A 23,617-nucleotide genomic window follows, 5' to 3' on the forward strand; every position below is an offset into this window, starting at 1 on the left:
GAGCATCAGGCAGGCAGCTATTCAGTCCTGTTGCAGGGTGGGGTGGGAAGTGCCATGTCTGCTTTACTTTGACTCCCAGCAATCCCTGCCAATGGTCAGGAATGCTGGGAATTGTAGTCCAAAAACATCTGGAGGGCACCAGTTCTAGAAAGGCAGACCTAGAACGGGTGGGCAACTTATGGCCCTCCAGATGTTTGGGCCAACAAGCCCCATCATCCCTCACTATTGGCTGTGCTGGCTCGGGCTGATGAGAGTTGTAGGCCAAAGCATCCGGAGGACCACAGGTTGCCCACCCCTGACCTAGAAGAGCCCAGGAGTTCCTGGCCTTGTCTTGCCCTGCCTTACTTCGATTCCCCAGCCTCTCAGAGAACCGGGGCGCCCCTGTCCCAATCCTGTGCCTTTGCTGCCCTCTGCTGGCTCCCTTTCACCCAGACTGTCCCGGAGGAGTCCCGAGACCTCGAAAGTGGCGAACTCGAGCTGTGGGGGGGTCGTCCCATGCCGATCTCCGCCCAGGCTTGCACTGCGTTTCTTCCGGGTTCTGCTGCTGCCGCCTCTTGTCCTCTTCTTCTTCCGCCATGGTGGCCACCCGCTGGGGAATCTGCTCCGCAGGGAAGATCGCCCACGATTTCCTAGTCGCCCTGAAAACTTTGCCACCCGAGGATCACCAGGTAGCGGAGGAACTAAGTCTGCGAGGGAAAGGGGTAGAGAGTTGTCGGTATCCCTTCCTAATGTTAGGGGCTGTTCCTATTTGGCGAGCGCTGTCCCCTGCCGATTGAGTTTTGTCTCTCTGTGTTTTTTCCCTGTTACTGCGAGTTATATAACTTCTCATCACAATTTAAAAAAAAACATACGATATCCAGTGGAGAGCACAAAGGCCTCTTAGAATCAACTGATCGACCTCCCGTTGCTTTTATGCAAAGTTGTCGAATAAAGAAATTTCTCCTGGTGGAGGGTCAGCTGGCATAACTGTGAATTTTCTTGAACAGATATAATCATTATAAAAATTTAAATTACGTGATTAGGTATCTGAACTTCTACATCAGCCTGTGCCAACCTGGCACCCTTCAGATGTGTTGGCCTGCAACTCCCATCAACCACACCCAGCAGGGCATGATAGTAAAGTAGCTGCGCAGGGTATAACTTTCAGGGATATTCTTAGGGATCTGTTCTGCACTTTTCTCTACACGTGCTGTCCCTGGATGAACTCACAAAATCCCATGACTTTCAGTACCACTTATATCAGGGGTATTGAACCTCAGGCTCGTGGGCCAATCTGGCCAGCTTGGGTGCCAAATTGGCCCTCCAGGGTTCCCCAGATATCTACACTCCCTTACCCTGGTGCTAGCCCCTTTCCCCCAGACACCAGTTGTTGAGTGGTTTCCCAGCGTTGGCATGCTTTTTTCCCTTTCTGAAAGCTTGAAATGCATCTCCTAACGTTTATTTACTCGCAGTAAGATGGTTTAAGCTCAGGTATTCCGGTGCTTTCACCTAGACAGCATAGTAAGAAGCAGAGACATCACCTTGCCGACAAAGGTTCGTATAATCAAAGCTATGGTTTTCCCAGTAGCAACGTATGACAGTGAGAGCTGGACTATAAGGAAGGCTGAGCGCCGAAGAATCGATGCTTTCGAACTGTGGTGCTGGAGAAGACTCCTACGAGTCCCCTGGACTGCAAGGAGGTCCAATCAGTCAATCCTAAAGGAAATCAACCCTGACTGCTCATTGGAAGGACAGATACTGAAGCTGAAGCTCAAATATTTTGGCCACTTAATGCGAAGAAAAAAGTCACTGGAAAAGACCCTGATGCTGGGAAAGACTGAAGGCAAAAGGAGAAGGGGACGGCAGAGGATGAGATAGCTAGATAGCCTCACCGATGCAATGAATATGAACTTGAGCACGCTCCGGGAGAGAGCGCAGGACAGGAAGGCCTGGCGTGCTATGGTCCATGGGGTCACGAAGAGTCGGACACGACTGAACGACTGAACAACAACAACATTCTGGTGCTTTGGGTACTTTGCCCTTGGCCTTGCCCCCTTTGCCTTTGGTAATGGCAGCCTCTCTCTGTGCACCACTGGAATATTGCCCCTGAGAGCTTCTTTGAAATTGAAAGAGGTTCAACGCCCCTGACCAATAAGCAGATGTTTCCTAGAGCCAATTATCTGTTATCACATCATCCTGCACACCCATGCAACCTGCCACTTGGATGTTGCCCATCTCTCTCTCTCTCTCTCTCTCCCCCCCCCGAACTGTCCCCCTCACTGCCTCCCTGCTATCTCTGCTTGGATGCTTGATTGCCATTGTCTCAAATTCAGTGTCTAAGAATGAACTGCTTATCTTTCCACTCAAGCCTTCTTCTCCCTGTACTTTCCTTATCCAATGATACTGCTGCTCATCCACCCTGTTGAACAGGCACATCACCACAGCTTTATCTGTGACTCCTCTCTCTCCCTTTCCCCATCTTCAGACTGGGTCACTTCTCTCTTTACCACAGGGGTGTTGAACTTCTTTCAGCCTGAGGGCCAAATTCAATTTTGGGGATGCTCTCAGGGGCCAGATTCCAGTAGTGGGCAGGGCCAAAGGCAAAACGGGTGGGACTAAAGTACCAGCATGTTTTAGCCTAAGGGCGCAATCCTATCGATTAACTCGGAAGCCGCTGAACTCGGAGGCTTCCAAGTTTCCTATGTCCTCCCTGTCCTATGATCTCCTGTATTTCCTCTAGACAGGCATTTCAGCCCATCTAGCGAGGGCACTTCAGAAGGGGAGGGAAGGAAGCTGGAGGAGGCTCAGGATAACTCTTATCCAGGCCTCTCCTGCCTCCTCCCCTCCCAGCCCACCAAAATGCCTTTCCTAAGGCTCCAAGGTCAATTTTCCAACTTCAGAGAGGCGGCGATTCTCTCTGCTCTGGCTGCAAAAGGGGGGGGTCTGGTGTCAGATCTGACTCCCCCTGTCTTTGGGATTTGGCATTTGCCAGCTGTTGCTGATGAGCCAGACAACAGGGCCTCAGATCCTGAGCTTTGGCTCAGGCAGGTACATATGAGTACAGGGAGTCCTTTAGATAGGCTGGTCCCAAACTGTTTAAAATAGGAGTGTGCAACTGTGGGAGGTCCGGGAACATTTTTGCCCCCCAGATCCCCCTCCCATAGGTCGCACTTCATGGGAGTTGTGCAATCTGCAGGGCGCCTCATTCTTAAAAATAATAATAATAATAATAATAATAATAATAATAGGGGTAGATTTAGCTTGTAAACAAGCTAACTTTGACCATTTTAATGCTCTGTAGTGCTAAAAGTTCCAAAAAGCGTTATCCCCCCAAAACCCCTTTTCAGGGGCTGCATGTGGCCGGTGGGCCATGTGCTGCCCACCCCTGATTTTAAAGGTTGATATTTATACCATCACCTTAAACTGACCCCCCAAATGAACAGGCAACAATGTAACTGACACAGAATAGATGTAATGATCTGAATGCCTAGCTCCCACAAGCATTCTAACTTCCCCATTCCACACCAGCTGAAGTTTTTGAACCGCTTTTAAGGGCAGCCCCACACAGAGCACATTACAGTAATCTAGCCTGGACATAACCAAAACATGCATCACTAAAGCATGTGCAGACAAGAGCTTAGAGGCTGGCTGATCCTGCGCACTAATTCTTTCCTCTCCTGCAGGTAGTGGCTATTGCTTCTCGAGACCTCAGCCGAGCTCAAGAATATGCCAAGAACCACAGCATCCCCAAGGCCTATGGCTCTTATGTGGAACTGGCTGAGGATCCAGATGTGGGTGAGCTGAGCACCTTTGCCCTAAAACCTGAGATCCCGCTTCTTCCATACATATAAACGTGCATCCCAGTCTTCTACCTGAGGCTACTGGGGAGATTTCAGTACTATCCTATCCTAGAAGGGCCAGGAGCAGGACAGGTCTTGTCTCTTTTTAAATGAATAAAGGAAGGAAGATTATGGAGATTAATAAAGATGTGAGAACCTTTCGCCAAAGAGCTTAGAGCATTGCACATGGGGGTCCCAAGCACGGCCTCCTGTCCAGACAGGTTCCATTCCAGGTCTGGGAACTTTCTCTGGTGAGATGCCATAAGAACATAAGAAGAGCCATGTTGGATCAGACCGAGGGTCCATCTTGTCCAGCTTTCTGTGCACACAGTGGCCAGATGCTTCTGGGAAGTCCACAATCAGGACAGGAATGCAATAGCATCCTCCTGCTTGTTCTTCCGCAACAACTGGCATACAGAGGCATATTGTCTCTGATCCTAGATGTAGCACATAGCCATCATGACTAGGAGCCATTGAAAGCCTTCTTCCTCCATGAATTTGTTTCATCCCCTTTTAAAGCAATCCAAACTGGTGGCCATCACTGCATCTTGCGGTAGTGAATTCCACAGTTTAACTATGCCCTGTGTGAAGAAGTCCTTCCTTTTACCCAACATCTCCCAACATTCAGCTTCATGGAATGACTGTGGGTTCTAATACTATGAAAGAGGGAGAAAAACACCTCCCTATCCACTTTCTCCACACCATGCATAATTTTGTACACCTCTGTCATGTTCCCCCATTTTTCATCTTTATTCTAAGCTTGTTGTTGTTGTTCTGTCGTTCAGTCGTGTCCGACTCTTCGTGACCCCATGGACCAGAGCACGCCAGGCCTTCCTGTCCTGCGCTCTCTCCCGGAGTGTGCTCAAGTTCATATTCATTGCATCCGTGATGCTATCTAGCCATCTCATCCTCTGCCGTCCCCTTCTCCTTTTGCCTTCAGTCTTTCCCAGCATCAGGGTCTTTATTCTAAGCTAAACCGCCCCAAACACTGTAACCTTTACTCCTAGGGGAATTGCTCCAGCCCCTTGATCCCTGCTGGATCCAACTTAAAGCCTACATAATCTCTTGTTGTTGTTCCCCAATGACTGGTATTCAGAGGCACACAGCCTCTGTCTGTGGAAGTGGCAAATGGCCATCATGAGGACTAGCAGGCATTGACAACCTTATCATTTCATTTTCATTTCATGTATTACATTTCTGTACCGCCCAATAGCCAAAGCTCTCTGAGCAGTTTGCAAAGATTAAAAACCTTAAAAATACAGTATTATGCATAATATAAAAACACTTTAGCTACAAACTATAAACAGAGCACACACACGTATCCAAACAATATCCTATGACCTGAGTAAAAACCTATAATCTGCTGCCAAATGCCTGGGACAAGAGGAAAGTCTGGTGCTGAAAAGATAACAATGTTGGTGCCAGGCAGGCCTCACTGAGGAGTTCATTCCATAATTGGGGAGCCGCCACCAAGAAGGCACCTTCCCTTGCTGCCACTTTCCAAGCCTCCCTTGGAGGAGGCACCTGAAGGAGGGCCTTAGATGATGAGCGTAGTGAATGGGTTGGTTCATGACAGGAGAGGCGCTCCATCAGGTATTGCAGACCCAAGCCATGTAAGGCTTTAAAGGTCAAAACCAGCATCTTGAAGCAGGCTCAGAAACATACAGGCAGCCAGTGCAAGAATCACTGTTATATGTTCGGGCCTTCTTGTCCCTGGTTGCTACATTTTGCACAAGCTGCAGCTTCTGAACCGTCTTCAATGGCAGCCCCACGTAAAGTGAGCCAGCATGGTGTAGTGGCTAGAGGGCTGGACTGGGAGCTGGGAGATCCGGGTTCTAGTCCCCACTCGGCCATGGAAGCTCACTGGGTGACTTTGGGCCAGTCACAGACTCTCAGCCCAGCCTACCTCACAGGGTTGTTGTTGTGAGGATAAAATGGAGCAGAGGAGGAGGAGAACGTAAGCCGCCTTGGGTGCCTTGCAAGAGGAAAAAAGGCGGGATATACATGCAATAAAATAAATAAATAAGTGCATTTTCCTAAACTCCATGCATTTGTCTAACCTTTTAAAAGCCGTGTAAGTTGGCAGCCATCACCACATCGTGCGGTCGGCCCCTTCACATGGCAGCGGCTCCTCCTCCTCCTCGCTGTTGCCATTATTCCCTCACCCACCCGGACCGCTGGTGGGCAGGCAAGTGATGAGCAGGTGATGGTGAGGAGCAGCTGCAGTGGCCAGGAGCAGCTGCAGTGGCAAGGAGCAGCTGCAGTGGCCTGGTGGTAGCAGTGGCGCCTGGGGATTTATCCAAGGATGCTGATCCCTGAAGCTGGGCCTGTGCCAGGTGCAGGAGCCCATGTGGGGCGTGAGCCTGCCAGCCTTGCTTAGAAATGGCACCACCTGCATTTGCCAGAAAACTTTGCATCCTCAGCTTGCAAGCTTCTGAAGCGGGAAGGCTTTTATCCTTTCCTCCTCCTCCTCTTCTTTTTAAAACAGGGGTGTCGAAATTCTTGCACCCCAAGGGCCAAATTCCATTCTGGAGAAGCTTCCAGGGGCTGCATTCCAGTGGCGGGCAGGGCCAAAGGGATGGGGCCAAAAGTACATGACACGCTAGGATACTGCAGCTTATCGCCAGTAAGTAAGCCTTGGGAAAGGCATCTTAAGCGTTTAGGATAGAGGGGGGAAACAAGCAAAAGCCAGGAAACCACCCAGCAACCAAGCATCAGAGGAAAGGGGGTGGGGCCAAGGGATGGGAGCATGGCCATTTGGGGAAGCCCAGAGGGCCAGATTGGAATCACAGGTGGGCTGGATTTGGCCCATGTATCTCAGGTTCTGCACCCCTGTCTTAAGAGAACAAAGGATCCATTGATCTGCAATGGCACATCTCTTGAAGCACAAGTTCAGGCCTCTCCAAACTGTTTTTCTCAGAAAGGGGCCATCTGTTTATCCGTGTGCCTCACAATGTTTTTGCTACTTCTAAGAAGGCAAATGGTCTGCTAATAAGCAGCTAACTTGGTGATCATGTGAAACATGGGTTGGTTTGTTTTTCATTCTCCTTGTGCTGAGGTTGTCTGAGGTTCCGTTGGCGTACGTCAGCAGCTTGTGATATGGGATTTGATTCGTTGCCATAAGCACAGCATAATGCTGGATTTTACATTTGTTGCTGAGTTGTTGTGCATGGGGGCTGCCACAGACCCTTGCACAATACTCTTTTTACTAGCAGACTGCCTGACAATAGTAGTGAATGCAAAATGAAAGCAGACTGTCTCCACATGCAGGTTGCTTCCAGATGGAGGGCTCCTAGCACTACCAATTGGAAGGCATTGTGCTGCTATTCAGTCTTTTTTCCCCTGTAATGCATTTTCTGCAGTAAGAAAAAAGACAGAAGACAGGGTAGAAAAAGCGTCCACCCATGCCTTTAACGGGGGGAGGGTTGCTTTTTGTTATCTAGTTCCTTTCAATCTCCATTCAGTGGTCAATGGAGAGAGTCTGCTTCAGTTTTGCACACTGCTATCTTCAAGCAGTCTGCTAACAAAAGTGTTCTTTGCAAAGACTGCCAAAATCCTGGAGCTGCAAACATTTTTTGTATGGATAAAAATATTGTTTGGTCTGCCCTGAAATAGAGTGGGAGGATAGAATCCAGCCATCTTGAGCTCTTTTCCCCCACTTCCTGCTTGTGTCAAATCTTGGTTATTCCTCTCTGTCTTACAGATGTGGTACACATAGGGGTGATTAATCCATACCACCTCCCAGCTACCCTCCTTTTCATCCAGGCTGGGAAGAACGTGCTCTGTGAGAAACCCCTGGGCATGAACGCCGCCGAGGTGAAGATGATGGTGCAGGCAGCTCGGGAAAAGGAGGTCTTCCTCATGGAGGTATGAGGAAAGTGGGGAGGTCAAAGTGCAGACACAGATTTAGTGTTGTCTCCACCCCACCCTGCTTGTGGAGATCTGGTTCTGTGGGCTCTCCTTTTTAATGTCCACCCCTGTCATAATAGTGTCATATCCGGCTGGTAGAAGTCTCCCTTTTTTAAGGAACGTTAAAGCTTGCTTGCTACTTGGTGAGGTTTTAGCTGGGCCTAATAAAGCTATTACATCACTTCTGATTCCAATGTTATCCCCTAATGGATGGACATGGATCCCTGCCATTTTTGTATTCCAGGGTTTGTGGACTCATTTTTTCCCTGTTTCAGAGAAGATCCGTTCCTTACTCAACCAGGGTTCTGTCGGGGAGGTGATGTTATTTCATGCTGAATTTGGGAGCCCGCAGCTCTCAATTCCCAGATGCATTGAGAAGGAGCTGGGAGGTGGAGGACTTCTGGATATTGGCTGCTACTGTGTCCAGGTTGCCTGTATGGTCTTCAATGGAGAGAAGCCAGAGTCCATTCTGGCCTCTGGATTGCTGCACGATACAGGTTAGCACTCAGTTAATCATAGGGTTTGCTTTTTCCTGAAATATCAGTAAGCAGTTTTGGCAATTGCACCCCAAGAAAACCAAATGTGGGGGGCAAGGAACGGGTTGGTCAGGCGAGCAGGGGGAGGGGAACTGCTCTTCCTGTGCTGGTCCAAGACACTTTCATGTGTGAGATAGAAAGTCCAAATGGTAACACCCCCAATAAATATATTATCGTGCACTCCACACTGTCCTGAGCAATGAGACATTATGGGGCAGTGTTACCAGGTTTAATTTCCTTTGGATGAGAGATCATTGTAGACGTATGAACATGGCTCGCATGTAATGATTATCCATGGTTTAATTACCCATGCTTTGTTGAACTGTGGGTAGTTGTTAAGTGTGAACCCAAAACTATGGGTTAACTATGGGTTGTCAACCACAAACAATCCACGAAGAGAACCCATGGCTTGTTGTTGCGTTGTGAACTGCGGGTTGTTTAAACCATGGGTTATTGTGATGTATGAACCTAGAACCTTGGGTTGTTCATGGGTTGTTTCACCAGGCCACAGAAGCAATGGGCAAGAGCAGTCAAAAGCACAGCCTCTTTACATGCCAGGGCAGCAAAGGCAGTTGGGGTACAGGGAGGGAGCAGACAAAGGAGGAGGGAAACAAACAACCCAAGGATTGAGAAAACAAACCATGGTTTGTTTAATAATTATTATTATCATTACTATTATCCTTTCGGCACCAGGTTAAGACCCAACTCTTTTCCCAGGCATTTGGCAGCACATGATGAATTTTAATCAGTCCCGGATATGTCTTTAGTTACATCTGATAGTTCAGTGTTGGTTTTAGTTATATGTTGTTTGTGTATATTGTTTGTGTGCTTTTATGTGCTTTTTTGTAAATGGCTTTTAAACTTTTTATATTGTATTTAATGTTTTAACTTTTGTAAACTGCCCAGAGAGCTTTGGCTATGGGGCAGTATAGAAATGCAATTAATTAATTAATTAACTAACTAACTAACTGCCAGGCAAACCCTGCATAGGGCAAGAAACTGCACAAAAGCCAGAAAACCACCAAACAATTGGTGACTGGGGGGAAAGGAGAAGGAGGCATGGTCTTCTGGGGAACAGTCAGATTGGGACTCCGGACTATGGCCTACATAGAACAGAACTGTGACAACAAGGCACCCAGGCCCAATTGGGCCTTTCTCTAAACGTGTTTTGGCATCCTGTGAAACCATCTCTTTCTTCTCCTTTTTCTCCTATTTCTTTGCTGAGCTTTTGAGTTTCTCCTTTCTTGTTGTGAGGTTGTTGTTTTTAAATTTCTGACTCTGGTTTTTAGTTCTTTGTTAGCCAAATTTGGTGTAGAGGCTCTGTGACAGGTGGAAAGGTGGGAGATAAATATTTGAGTGAATAAAAAAGAAACATATCATAACAATGCTGACGTATCAGAGTAGGGGAACAGTACTGCAGCGAAAGACTTGCAGGGGCATATTGCCAGTGATATGCCTGTGTTTTACTTTTCTTTAGGGGTGGACAAAACGGTTTCGATTATCCTGAACTATTCGGGTAAACGTCAGGCTGTCCTCACCTGCACCATGACAGCCAAGATGCCCAATCGAGCAAGTATTAATGGCACCAAGGGCATCATCGAGGTAATTCCTGGTCTTAGTGCCAAGGTCGTAGTGCAGGGTGTTGAAACCCTTTCAGCCCAACTGAAACTCTTTCAGTTTCAGATAAGCTCTCACAGGCCACATTCCAGTGGTGGGTGGTGGACAAAAGCAAAGGGCAAAAATAACAAAAAAAATCAATATACTTTAGCTTAAAGCTCTTAATGCCATTAACTAAGCCTTAGGAGGGGAATTTCAACCATTTAGAATGGGAGCAAAAACTGGGGGCATGGCCACTTGGGGAACCTGGAGGGTCATATCGGGACCCCAGGCCTAAGATCCCCCGTCCCTGGCTTAGGGACTTTAGCTGACCTAAGAGGAAAAGAGGCCTTGTTTGCATTGGAACCCAGGAATGGAGGCAGCCCTGGGCAAAAATCCTAAATGGGGCCTTTAGCTGGAGACCAGGTATCATGGTTCAAACCATCTGTGCATGCAAAGAGGCATTCTGGGGGGAAAGGAAATGGAAGATGGAGAAGTAAATGCATTGTTGTCTATTGTCTTTCTTTGAAGGCCACTGTGTTTAAAGGCAGTTCGGCCTGAACTGAATTTGTGACACATACCCCAGCTCTCCCTAGCTGTTGCGGTTTTATCTTCCCTCACGTTTGGTTTCTTTTCTTTCACTTCAGATTCCATCCCCTTTCTGGTGCCCAACAGAGCTGGTGGTCAACGGACAGAAGGAAGAGTTCCACCTGCCTCTGCCGTCCCAGAAATTGCACTTCACCAACAGCACCGGCCTGCGGTATGAAGCGGAACATGTCCGACAATGCCTCCTCAAAGGTACTAGTTCTGGACTAGAATCTCCATGAAGATCCTCTCCCCCTGCCCAGTGATACATCTAGGCTGGAGCCAGGCTGGGGGGCAGCTCCCAGTGACTTCAGTGGGAGACTTCATTGAGCCTGTTGCCATGCAGTGATAGGCATCTTTGCTGGTGCGTGCATGTGCACACATTGCAGTGAAACAACAACACTGAAGACTCTTGGGCCACATTTAAAGAATTAAAAATTATTGTCTTTTGTTAGCCTTTAAGGCAGGGGTGAGCAACTGTGGGAGATCTGGGGCCCATTTTTGCCCCATGCTGCCCCAGCCATGGGCTGCACTGGGATGGGGGTGGAATTTTGTTATTTTAAAATCAACTGTTTGCCACCGAAATTCACTGAAATTGATAGCAAGTGAAATTTGGCCCTTTAGTGCTTCGTAGCCGCTATGGAATGCTGTTTTGTTTCTCTCTGTATATGTTTCTCTCTATATATAGAAACAAAACGGCACTCCATAGTGGCTATGAAGCTCTAAAAGGGACAAATTTTGCCTCCTGTCAATTTCAGTGAATTTTGGTGGCAAACCATTGATTTTAAAATGTTGAAATATTGGGGGGGGGGGCTGCCTGTGTTGCCCACCCCTAAAGATTTCACAAGACTCTTTGGGCACAATCCTATGCATATTTAGAGAGGAAAAGGTTGTACAAAAACGTTGTACAACTTTTTTCTGTCTAAATATGCATAGGATTGCACCCTTGTTGTTTTAACCTGTGTAAAAGGAAATACTTCCTGTGGAGGCATTTAGCCCTTACTAATATGGGTTATGTCTAGAAAACAGTATAGTTCTGGATTTTTCTCTCTTCCTGTTCCTTTTTAGGCTTGAAGGAAAGCCCCATCCTGACCCATGCAGACAGTGAACTGGTCAATTCCATCCTAGATGAAGCACGCCGGCAGGTGGGGGTGTTGTACCCTCAGGACAAAGTGTGACACCCTCCCAGTTCTCCCTGCTTGAATCCTGGAGATCCTGTATTCCTTACACAGCCAAAACTTCCACACAGGTATACCCAGCCTTCAACTACGTGAGGAGCGGGGAGAGAGTGAGAGAGAAAGAATATATGGCCAATAAAACAGCTTTTGCAGACTTTGGACTCTACGTTCTGGAGTAAGTTGGTGTCTGTGTGTGTATATGAGGAAGGCTGAATAGGGAGTAATAGTATGGAGCAGGGGGTATCGGAGAGAGGGAAGGAGCTTAGGAAAATGGGGCCAGGAGATGCAGAAAAACCAGGCGGAATGGCCGGCATCTCCAACAGGGTGCCTGTGGGTACCAATTTGCTCATGGACACCTGTCTTGGCGCTTGCCAGATTCCCTGCTTCTCCTGATTTTTTATTAAACTGGGAGGCTGCCATGCTGCAAAAGTTAAGGCTGCCCTCCAGCACCACCTTTATTTGGCTTCCAGAGAGTGGGTTTGTGTGTTGGTGCTCAGACCCCACCTCTGCCTTGTAACTGGGTTCTTGGGCAAGTTTCTTTTCTTTTACTCTCATCAGTTTGCCTTGTGGGGAAGGAGTATATTGTGACCAGCCATGCCCACCATGAATGGGCAAGCCACCCCCATGGCAGTCTTTTTGTGAGAGTGCCCACAACATTCCCTGAACATTCCAGAAGTGCCCACCAACCCAAGAAGGTTGGGATCACCTGCAGTAAGAGCTGTGGGGCATGGGGAGTGAAGGGGCAGTGAGATGCTGTGAGCATGGAAGAGTGAGAGGGTGGGAACTGCGTGTCCTAAGAACTTGGATTAATGGGTGCAAGTGAGAGGGGAAGGTGGTTTGTGAGAAATATCAGCTCCTGTTACCAGCGCAATCCTATGCATATTTACCTGGAAGTAAGACCTGCTGTGCTCATTAGAGCTTCCACCCAGGTCAGTGTACATAGATCAGGGCTGTATCCTAGATCTGAATGGATGGGTGCATCTTTTTCTCTAGCACACCTTAAGGGTTTCATCACACAAGGCTAAAGATCCTGCAATTTACTGGGGCTTCTGCTTCTGGAATCTTTGTGGAATTCGATTGGGTCCTTTCCACATGGCTTAAAACCCCCCCACTAAACTTCTCTGTGTTTCATTACAAAGCCACTAGGTGGTGCTGTTGATTTATTTGAAATAAAAGCGACTTTAAACAATATACTTCCATTTATATCAACTCCTTGGTGGGAGGAGGGGAAATGCCAGACTTTCGTCCTCCCGGAAAACAACGCAGTAGAGCTCACAATGAGTGGGAGGTTCCCTGGAGAAGGGCTGCATCATGTACAGGACCCACAAACTTCTGTGTGTAAGCAATCTCCATAGCAGGATAAAAGCCCTGTGTGAAGGAGCCCCTAGAATGAATGGGTGAAAATTGCAAGAAAGGAGATCTCAGCTAAACATTAGGAGCAACTTCCTAATGGTAAGAAAGGCTCGATGGGGGAACAGACTGTCTCTAGAAGTGGTGGGGTTCCCTTCCCTAGAGATATTTAAACAGAGGTTGGATGGAGTTCTGTCAGAGATGCTGTAGAGTCCTGCTTGCTTCTGAGTAGACATACAGAAGCCTAGTCCTGCTTGCTTCTGAGTAGACATGCAGAAGCTTTGTTCTGATTACTTCTGAGTAGGCTTAAAATTGGTAATTATGATATTTTGGCCCTGCTCACTCTGCTATTAGCCACAGCCATCTTGCCTCTGGTGCCACCCACAGATGACACCTTTCCCAGATTGGAATTTGGCTCTCGGGCTGAAAGTCTCCTCATCCCTGCTGTAGACTCCGGCACCGAGCAGGGGATTGGACCAGATGACCTCCAAAGTCTCTTCCCATTCTAAAATTCTATGTGGGTAAAAGCACATGGATGAGCAAGGCTAAGGCACCATTCAGTTCATAGCCTGCTGTAAGAACCATCACCATCTTAGCTTTGAAATCAGCCCAGGAAAGGCTGTTGAAGACATGGAGACAGAGTTCAGAAGGAGAGATGAGCTTTCAACTACGAAGATGACCCAGAAGCTTCCGCAAGTGCAAAACATGGAGGCTAAAATAGTACAGCCAGGCAGAATATCATACCAATTCTGAAGGAGCTGCACCAGCCGCCTATTTGCTGACGATCCTAATTAAAGGTGTTGGTACTTGCCTTTAATAGGGAATTTGCTCGCAGCACTTCCACCACCTGTGGGGTTTCTGGTTTTTCTTTCTTCTTAGCAATGCTTATATTTCAAGGCCTATAACTCTGAGTTGCACAGGTAGGCCCTTTTCTGCAGGCAATAATTCTCATAATCTATGCTCAAACTGCCTAGTAGCTTGGTATAAGAGGCTTAGGCACGAGACAGAAATCAACACGAGAGACCGTTCAAACTATTAAACAAGTTGACTTACTAAACATATTTTGTACATGGGGAAATACTCATATTTTCTTTGAGGTTTTCAAAAGAACGCATATCAACAATTCTTAAGGACTCAAGAGGCACTGTTGCTAATAAAAGCCTCTTAAAGTGCAATTCTATGCATGTTTAGACGGAAAAAAAGTCCTACAGCTTCCAGCATTCCCTAGCCAGGACTCCTGGTTGGAGAATGCTGGGAGTTGTAGGACTTTTTTCTGTATAGGATTGTTTAGGAATATTCCAATATAGGAATGCTGGAAGTTGCAGGACTTTTTTCTGCATAGGATTGTTCCCTTAATGACTTTTTTTTTTTTTTTTAACCTCGGGCCAAATTCCCCAGACCTCCACCCTAGCCAAATTTGCTCACAACCAGGTCCAGCTCTTGGTTACAGCCTTCCTCTGACTCCCCAAACTCCTCCTGTTTGTACTACTGGCTGCTTGGACAGTTTATCTGATTTTTAATGCCTGCTTGTGTAACCTCCTCCTGGTCAGATCTTAGGACAGCCTCTTGGCATAACACAGCCCCCTGCTTCCTACTCCTGATCTTCATCAGCAACGTTTGGTTATCACACAGAGAAGGAATAGCTTAATATTCAAGCCTCCGCTATTCCCTAGTCCTTCTATCACACACCAGCCAACAGACTCTAACTCACTCCACCCACCCAACTGCTTTTTCCCTCCTAGCTAGAATACCCAGCCAATCAGAATCTAATGTTTCCCAGACCAATCAAAACTAAATTCACCTGATCCAGGCCCCGTGTATAACCATTAAAAGCTACTGTCTCTCTCCCTCTCCCCCTTTCACTTACTAAAAGCAGGCCTTTGACATAGTAACGGTAGGCCTCTGGCATACTCAGATACATTATAGCCTCACAGAGGTCACGAGGAGTATTTAAACATTACAGACATCAACATTTATTTACGTACACAGCCTTTCTTTACACCTTTAAAGCCTGTTAAAGAAATTTTTTCCTCTGTTTATTTCCAAGAGTTATTTTTATTATTCAGCTGAACAAAAGACGGGCAGACATGTATGGGAGAGGATCGGTGGATCTGCTTAATAAATAAATAATTCTTAGACTATTTATACCTGGATACAGACAAAGGCACATTTGACAACAGTGGATTGGATATAAAATGCTACGTAAGGGCAGAGAAAATCATTCATGGGCTACTCATCAGATTCAAGCTTTTCCCACACAGTCTACAGAATCATGCTTGCTGGTTCGAAACCCTTGGCTACACGTGCAGTTTCACTTTTAGCTGATGGTGTTTCTTTCGCAAGCCCAAAACAGCTTGGGAGGCCCCAAATATATGCAGGAGCACCTCTCTCTATACTGCCCTATCTGTGTTGGGCGGCTTCTCTCCAAGTACCTCAAGTACGTTACGTTCTCGGTTGCAGTGTCCCCACAATGGAACACCCTTCGTGCGACAGGTGCGACTGGCGCCAACACTGCAATTGTTTCAGTGTCAGCTTGAAACCTCCTCTCCGAGTACATCAGATACGGGTGTTCTCAGTTGTGGCACCGAACTATGCAACACTCTCTGCATGGACGTATGACTGGCACCTATACGGCACTTGTTTCAATGCCAGCTCAAAACCTATTTGTTTGCCCAGGCATTTTAATGGGCTGCTTTTGTCTGTTCTATTGTGTTTGTGTCTTGATTATGTCTTGATTATGAGGATGTGGCTTTAGAGCATTTATTGTATTATGTATTATAATAATTGTATTTGTATACTACCCTGGTAGCTGCAAGCAGAGCCAGCCTTAGGGATGGGCAAACTGGCCAGTGGGCCTAGGTGCTGAGCTGAAGGGGGCACTGAGCTAAGCTCACTGGCTCAGTGCTTGATTATTGCACTGTTTTCAGCAGGCTTTCCCAACCTGGTGTCCTCCAGATGTTTTGGACTACAACTCCCAGCATTCCTGACCATTGGGCATGTTGGATGGGGTTGACAGGAGTTGAAGCCCAAAACATCTGGAAGGCACCAGGTTGGGGAAGGCTAGTCTACAGTGAGCTAAGTTGGAAAAAACACAGTAAGGACACAATCCTAAGCATGTTTAGACAGATAAAAGTCCTACAACTCCCAGCATGCTGGGAGCTGTAGGATTTTTTTCTGTCTAAACATGCATAGGATTGTGCCCTAAGTGTCTTAACTTTTACAGGTTGCTTGAAAAGGATCTATGAAAAGGAACTTCCATCAGTTGGCTTTGAAATATGTTTCTTTTATCAATTGCTAGTTTCTATTTTGCTCTAAATTTTAAAAAATCAGCTAGGGTACTTTGCTAGTTTTTGAAATTCTGCACAACCCACACAACTTGGCAACACTGCAAAACTGACTGGGGGAGATGCCAAAGGCACTCTTTGCCCAGGCATTATTTATCCTAGAGCTGATCCTGTCCACAAGGATGGAGAGCAGATTAAAAATGTTTTAATAAGTAAGTAAAAGCTGAAAAGCTTATGAACATGGGCAAAGTAGGACAGGGCAGCAAAAGGAAGAGAAAGACTCCTGGGGCAGACAGATGGTGTGACTTGGGGGTCAGGCTTAAGTCCGGCATTTCATTTTTGAACAAAGCCCTAGCAGACCCTTGCCTTGGCTCTGTGTCTTCTGGTCTGAAAGGTAGGAAGGAGTCTCGTTCTCACTCTTGAGGCTTTGATGCCCTCTACTGGTTCCTTTCTGTCATAGAAACCTGAATGCCCAAATCCAGAACACTACACATACAGAACATCAGAAGAGCCCTGCTGGATCAGACCAAGGGTCCATCTAGTCCAGCATTCTGTTCACACAGTGGCCAACCAGCTGTCAACCGGGAAACCCACAAGCAGGACATGAATGCAACAGCACACTCCTGCCCGTGTTCCCCAGCAACTAGTAGACAGAGGCATGCTGCCTCTGACACTGGAAGTAGCATGTAGAAGGAGATGTCTCTAAACAGTGGATTTAGATGGAGGGGATAAAGTGTGAGGGAATTTCAATAAGTGTGTTGCCATTTTGGAAACATAAATTCTGATCCTTAGAGCAGGTAAAGAACCCATTTACATTGACCATGTTGAAAGTGTAGAAATCGAGGATGGATCCCCAGGGCTTTTGCCATTAACTCCGATTATTCAGCATACATGCTTCATAGGCAGATTAACATCAGTGGAAGTGGCTAATCGGAAATCTAGAGGACTTTATCGCCTCATGGATTTCTATAAAAATGGGCGGTTGATTAGTTAGGAACAATTGAAGGGGGAAAGTCCGGAGAGGGTACAGCGGATAACCATTGTACAGGTACAGTCTTTTCTAACTCAGCCAGCAGTACAAACTATGGCTACCAGAAAGTTGACAGCGTTCGAACAGGAGTTGACTACGTATGCAGGAGTTACAAAGGGCTTGACGTCTAACTTATAAAAGTGGACTGTAGCATCTGAAACAGGCTTAAGTGACCCACTCTGGAAGGTATCAGAAACTGACCTTGGAATTCATATAGAAGAAGATATTTGGAATACATTGTGGGATAAGTGTCCATTTATAACATATTGACGAAAATAGGGAATTAATGTTAAACTGACCCACAGATGGTATCTCACACCAAGGAAATGATCAAGGATGAGCCCTGGGATATCCCTGGAGTGCTGGAGGGGGTGCACAGGTATAGGAACGTATATGCATATGTGGTGGGTGTCTCCTAAGGTAAATAAATTCTGGAAAACAGTGTTTCAAAGAATTAGCTCTATGACAGGACAATGGGTTCACCCATCCGCACATTTAGCCATGTTAAATTTATATAAACGATCAGCATTGGTCTGCAAAGTTAGGAATTAGTGAGCCATTTACTGTTAGAGGCAAGATGGTTGATAGCCAAATGTTGGAAGGATTGTAACAGGCTTCATATTGAAAGCTGATACCAGAGAGTATGGCAAATCGCTGTCCTAGAGAAATTGACAGAAAAGTTAAGGATAGCCCGAGGACAATTAAAGACAGATAAGTTTGAAGAGGAATGGATACAATTTATTGAATTTGTAAATTCAGTAGAACGACATGAGCGAAGGGCCGGATGTGCCTGATCTCGTCTGATCTTGGCAGCTAAGCCGGGTCAGTCCTGGTTAGTACTTGGATGGGAGACCACATGGGAATCAGGCTTCCTGCACTGAGCAGGGGGTTGGACTCGATGGTCTTGTAGGCCCCTTCCAACCCTATGATTCTATGATTCTATGGGTGTACACCTCCGTTGGCATATATAGTGCTTTAGAGAGTGGAGATCTAAGGAACAAGACTCCTCTCTCAACATGTCTGAAATGAAACTTGATGTGTCAGTGGTGACCTAGGACTTAAGAATTGTGAGCAAGGAACTATGGAGTATAAAAGTAATTAATTAATTAATATTTAAATTCCAGGTAGAAATTGAAATGTCAGATTTTGAACGAAGATTTTGTTTGTTTGACTTATGTAACATTACATAACCAGAATTAAAAATTATAATAAAAAGTAGCATGTCGTCATTATGATTAGTAGCCACTGATAGACTTCTCCTCCATGAATTTGTCTAATCCCCTTTTAAAGCCATCCAATTTGGTAGCCATCACTGCACGTTATGGTAGCAAATTCCATAGTTTAACTATGCTCTGTCCTTCCCTTTGTCTGTCCTGAATCTCTCACCAATCAGGTTCATGAGATGACCCCGGGTTCTAGGATTATGAAAGAGGGAGAAAAATGTCTGCCTATCCACTTTCTCCACACTGTGCATGATTTTGTACTCCTCTATCACGTCTCCCCTCGCTCTCCCTATTTCTAAGCTAAACAGTCCCAGAATCATAGGCAAGTTGCTCCAGCCCCTTGATCATTTTAGGGTGCAATCCTATGCATGTTTAGACAGAGGAAAGGCCTACAACTCCCAGCATTCCCCAGCCGGTTGGGGAATGCTGGGAGTTGTAGGCCTTTCCTCTGTCTAAACTGCATAGGATTGTGCCCTTAATTACCCTTTTCTGCACCTTGTCCAACTCTTCAGTATCCTTTTTGAGATATAGTGACCAGAACTGTACACATTATTCTAAGTGTGGTCGTATCACAGAATTGTATATAGGCAGCACGATATTGGCAGCAGGGGCATTGGTAGGTTCTTAAAAGATCCGGGGCACAGGCCCATAACACAAATTTGCATATATATATATATATATATATATATATACACACACACACACACACACACACACGTCTAAGCACATGTTTAATATATGTGCATGTGTGTGTGTGTGGTGTGTATAGATTACATACATACATACGAAGTGTGCACTGACCCCCCCACCCCACTTCAACTCAGAGCCCAATTCAGCATTTTGGAAAACATTCAGCTTCTGCTCTGGCCAATTTGTAGCCGGATCACTTCAGCTCAGCACCAAACCTGAGTCAACGTTTGGAAAAATGAGTCTTTGTGCTTCCTGTTGACTACCATGGGAAATTAGAAAAAAAAACTGTTAACTTTTTTCTCTTGGTCAGAACTGGATGATAATTTCAGGCATAGTAGCCCCCTAGAAGGGGATTACACCTACCCAATGTCAGAAAAATAGGTGCAGGGTTTATATTTTGGTTTTCTTTTAAAGGGAACTGCCAATAGCATTTTTATTCCTTGGAAGAATTGGATAAAAATTTCAGGATTCATTGTCCCATCAGAGGAGATCATGTCTGCCAAGTTTCAGAATGCTAGCCACAAGGGTTTTTGTGCAAGGGTGGCCTTGACATTTTGAGGTCTCCAAAAGAGGACATACTTATCTCCCTATGTTCCTTGTGGGCCATTGTTCTGAAAATTACAGACAGCCTACAGTTGTCCCTAAGTGAGAAACCAGCAAAGTTTCAGAAGGATAGGTGCAGCAGTTCATGTGGAAGGGGAGTTCTCAAATTTGGGAGAGGGAGTGATTTGCTTTTCCTTCCATTCACCCATTCCCCAATAGTTTTTGGATAAATTTGTATGAAAATGCACAGGTCATTAGAGGTGTCCTGCAGGCAAGAAACCTGCAAAGTTTCTGAAGGATATGCATGCATGCAAATTTAGAATGACTAGAAAATTAGAAACATCGGAGGTAAATTCCAGGCAAAAATGGGTATGATGGCAAGGACCTAACAAAAGCAGAAGAGATCAAGAAAAGGTGGCAAGAATATACGGAAGATCTGTATAGGAAGGATAATAATATCAGGGATAGATTTGACAGTGTGGTCAGTGAGCTAGAGCCAGACATCCTGAAGAGTGAGGTTGAATGGGCCTTAAGAAGCATTGCTAATAACAAGGCAGCAGGAGATGACGGTATCCCAGCTGAACTGTTTAAAATCTTGCAAGATGATGCTGTCAAGGTGATGCATGCCATATGCCAGCAAATTTGGAAAACACAAGAATGGCCAACAGATTGGAAAAAATCAACCTATATCCCCATACCAAAAAAGGGAAGCACCAAAGAATGTTCAAACTATCGAACAGTGGCACTTATTTCACATGCCAGTAAGGTAATGCTCAAGATCTTGCAAGGTAGACTCCAGCAGTTCATGGAATGAGAATTGCCAGATGTACAAGCTGGGTTTAGAAAAGGCAGAGGAACTAGAGACCAAATTGCCAATATCCGCTGGATAATGGAGAAAGCCAGGGAGTTTCAGAAAAACATCTATTTCTGTTTTATTGACTATTCTAAAGCCTTTGACTGTGTGGATCATAACAAATTGTGGCAAGTTCTTGGTGGTATGGGGATACCAAGTCATTTTGTCTGCCTCCTGAGGAATCTGTATAACGACCAAGTAGCAACGGTAAGAACAGACCACGGAACAACGGACTGATTTAAGATTGGGAAAGGAGTACGGCAGGGTTGTATACTCTCACCCTACCTATTCAACCTGTACACAGAACACATCATGCGATGTGCTGGGCTTGATGAAGCCAAGGCTGGAGTTAAAATCTCTGGAAGAAACATTAACAATCTCAGATATTCAGATGATACCACTTTGATGGCTGAAAGCGAGGAGGAGCTGAGGAACCTCATGACAAAGGTGAAAGAAGAAAGTGCAAAAGCTGGGTTGCAGTTAAACCTCAAAAAAACCAAGATTATGGCAACCAGCTTAATTGATAACGGGCAAATAGAGGGAGAAAACGTGGCGGCAGTGACAGACTTTGTCTTTCTAGGCGCAAAGATTTCTGCAGACGCTGACTGCAGCCAGGAAATCAGAAGACGTTTACTTCTTGGGAGGACAGCAATGACAAATCTTGATAAAATAGTTAAAAGCAGAGACATCACACTGACAACGAAGGTCCGCATAGTTAAAGCAATGGTATTCCCCGTAGTAACCTATGGCTGCGAGAGCTGGACCATAAGGAAGGCTGAACGAAGGAAGATAGATGCTTTTGAACTGTGGTGCTGGAGGAAAATTCTGAGAGTGCCTTGGACTGCAAGAAGATCAAACCAGTCCATACTCCAGACTGCTCACTTGAGGGAATGATCTTAAAGGCAAAACTGAAGTACTTTGGCCACATCATGAGAAGACAGGATACCCTGGAGAAGATGCTGATGCTAGGGAAAGTGGAAGGCAAAAGGAAGAGGAGCCGACCAAAGGCAAGGTGGATGGATGATATTCTGGAGGTGATGGGCTCGACCTTGGGGGAGCTGGGGGTGGTGACGGCCAACAGGAAGCTCTGGTGTGGACTGGTCCATGAAGTCACAAAGAGTCGGAAGCAACTGACCAAATAAACAACAAGAATTTATTTACATTTCACCAATGTTAGCAGGAGGTGGGAAGGTGCTATTGCACTCATGTCCTGCTTTCTCTGCAACCATGTGAACCCACTTTTCTCAAAGGCCTGAGTGAGAAGGAAAAAACCAACCCTCTTGTTTGTTTGTATAAAGTCAAATACAGTTCAGAACTTATCTTACCCACCAAAGAGAATTCTCTTTAAGCATTCCCCAAGGTATGCTCTGGGTGGAATAAAGAAGAGAAAGGAAGAAAGAACAGGATAGGGGAGAGAAGAAGAAAAGAAGAATGGTGATTGGAAATGTGCGTGGGGTTGGGGGGCAGAAAGAATTCCCTAAGCCAAGTGGCTCCTTTCAGAGAGGTAATACTTCAGAGGAATTTAGGAGGCTGTGCAGTGTTTGCAAGGATTGCACGTACTTAAATGAACTTCATGAAGTGACGTGGCCGAGAGCTTTTTCTAGCTTTTTTAAAACTGTAGAACCTATTTATAAGCCCCAGCAGTTTCTCGATCATGACGCCACATAGTCATAACCCTCCCTTTGCGATGATTTGAGTCCTACAGCTATTTAGGAGAAATTAAAGTGGAGGGGGAGAAATAAGTTTGTGGAGGCTGATTGGATCCTTTGCTGTACTGAAGCTACCAAACTTCTGCAGAATCCAAAGGTTCCAGTTCGGGGCAGTAAAATCAGATGCTGTGTGAAATACCAGTATTTCACATGGAGCTCTTTCTTCCCTTCCTTCTCCCTCTTCAAAATTTCATTGCAGGCAAGCTCCCAACAGTGGGCATGTAAGAGCAGAAAAGAAAAGTAGGGGGAGAGAGTTTTTTTGCACCTCAAAAAAATCCTACACCAGAGATTAGGGATAGTGACCTCCTAATGGTCACCTTAAACACCTTCTGATTAGGATCTCTAATCCCCTGGATGACTTGACAGCTTTTACTTTTTATTTTAGACTTTGAGAAAAGGAAACTTTACGCACGGCTAGCGCAAAAGCCACTGAACCTAACTGTCTGAAATTTGGTAGGTTCAGTCAGCTCTATAGGGCCTGCTAGGTCTCCAAATTCCATGAATTTATGTGGAAGCACAAAAAATTACAGCTCTTTGAAATTTGTTATCTTTTTGTAATCTCTTTGTAATCTGCCACTTTACACTTGCTTGCAGTGAACCGTATTTGCCATTTTGATGCCCATTCTCCCAGTCTGGAGAGATCCTTTTGGAGATCTTTGCAATCCTATTTTGTTTTAACCACCCTGAATAATTTGGTATCATCAGCAAACCTGGCCACTTCGTTGCTCAAGCGTAATTCCAGATCATCTATAAACAACTTAAAAGTCACTGGTCCCAATACAGATCCCACGGTTTACATCCCTCCATCGCAAAAATTGACTGTTTATTTCTACTCTTTACTTTCTGTTTTTTAACCAGTTACTGATCCATAAGAGGACCTGTCCTCTTATTCAGTGACTGCTAAGTTTGCTCAGGAATCCTTGGTCAGGGGCTTTGTCAAAAGACTTTTAAAAGTCAAAGTAAACAATGTCTACTGGATGCTTCCAGCTTCCACCCAGAACATACCACTAAATCCAATATCTACAGCTCTATTCAGATTCCTCAGAGACTCAGAACTTAAGGATCTAAATTAGGCATTCCTCAGACTGCAATACCCACCTAATGAAATGAGAAAACAGATTGACAAGGCCAGACTGGTACCCAGGAACAACTTACTGCAGGATAGACCCAGATGGGAAAACAACAGAACACCACTTGTCACTCACAGTTCCAAGCTAAAACTACTCAAACATATGTTTAATTATCTACACCACATCCTGGATGATGACACTTTCCCTCTCACAGGCCTTGGGTGGTAGGCCTTACTTGCTTAG

General features: G+C 45.7%; 1 protein-coding gene across 3 annotated transcripts; it reads left to right on the top strand.

The window, feature by feature from the left end:
- Positions 1–436: 436 nt before the first annotated feature.
- LOC146342010 (trans-1,2-dihydrobenzene-1,2-diol dehydrogenase-like) lies at positions 437–18,484 on the top strand. 3 transcript variants are annotated; one of them, XR_014783889.1, is made up of 8 exons: positions 437–668; positions 3,663–3,774; positions 7,522–7,685; positions 7,972–8,224; positions 9,741–9,865; positions 10,507–10,657; positions 11,513–11,797; positions 13,327–18,484. XR_014783889.1 is itself a non-coding variant. In XM_084805483.1 (7 exons), the coding sequence occupies exons 1-7, from the start codon at positions 576–578 to the stop codon at positions 11,620–11,622; spliced, it is 1,008 nt and encodes a 335-aa protein (XP_084661609.1). In that variant the 5' UTR covers positions 437–575; the 3' UTR covers positions 11,623–12,805. The 3 variants fall into 3 exon arrangements, 2 of the variants coding, with proteins under 2 accessions (XP_084661609.1, XP_084661610.1); XM_084805483.1 differs by lacking the exon at positions 13,327–18,484 and having other exon boundaries at positions 11,513–12,805; XM_084805484.1 differs by lacking the exon at positions 13,327–18,484 and having other exon boundaries at positions 479–668; positions 8,029–8,224; positions 11,513–12,805.
- Positions 18,485–23,617: the final 5,133 nt, after the last annotated feature.

This window comes from Heloderma suspectum, chromosome 6, assembly GCF_057233095.1.
Source record: "Heloderma suspectum isolate Gila_16-S chromosome 6, 16-S_ref, whole genome shotgun sequence".
In the NCBI taxonomy this organism is placed as follows: domain Eukaryota; kingdom Metazoa; phylum Chordata; class Lepidosauria; order Squamata; family Helodermatidae; genus Heloderma; species Heloderma suspectum.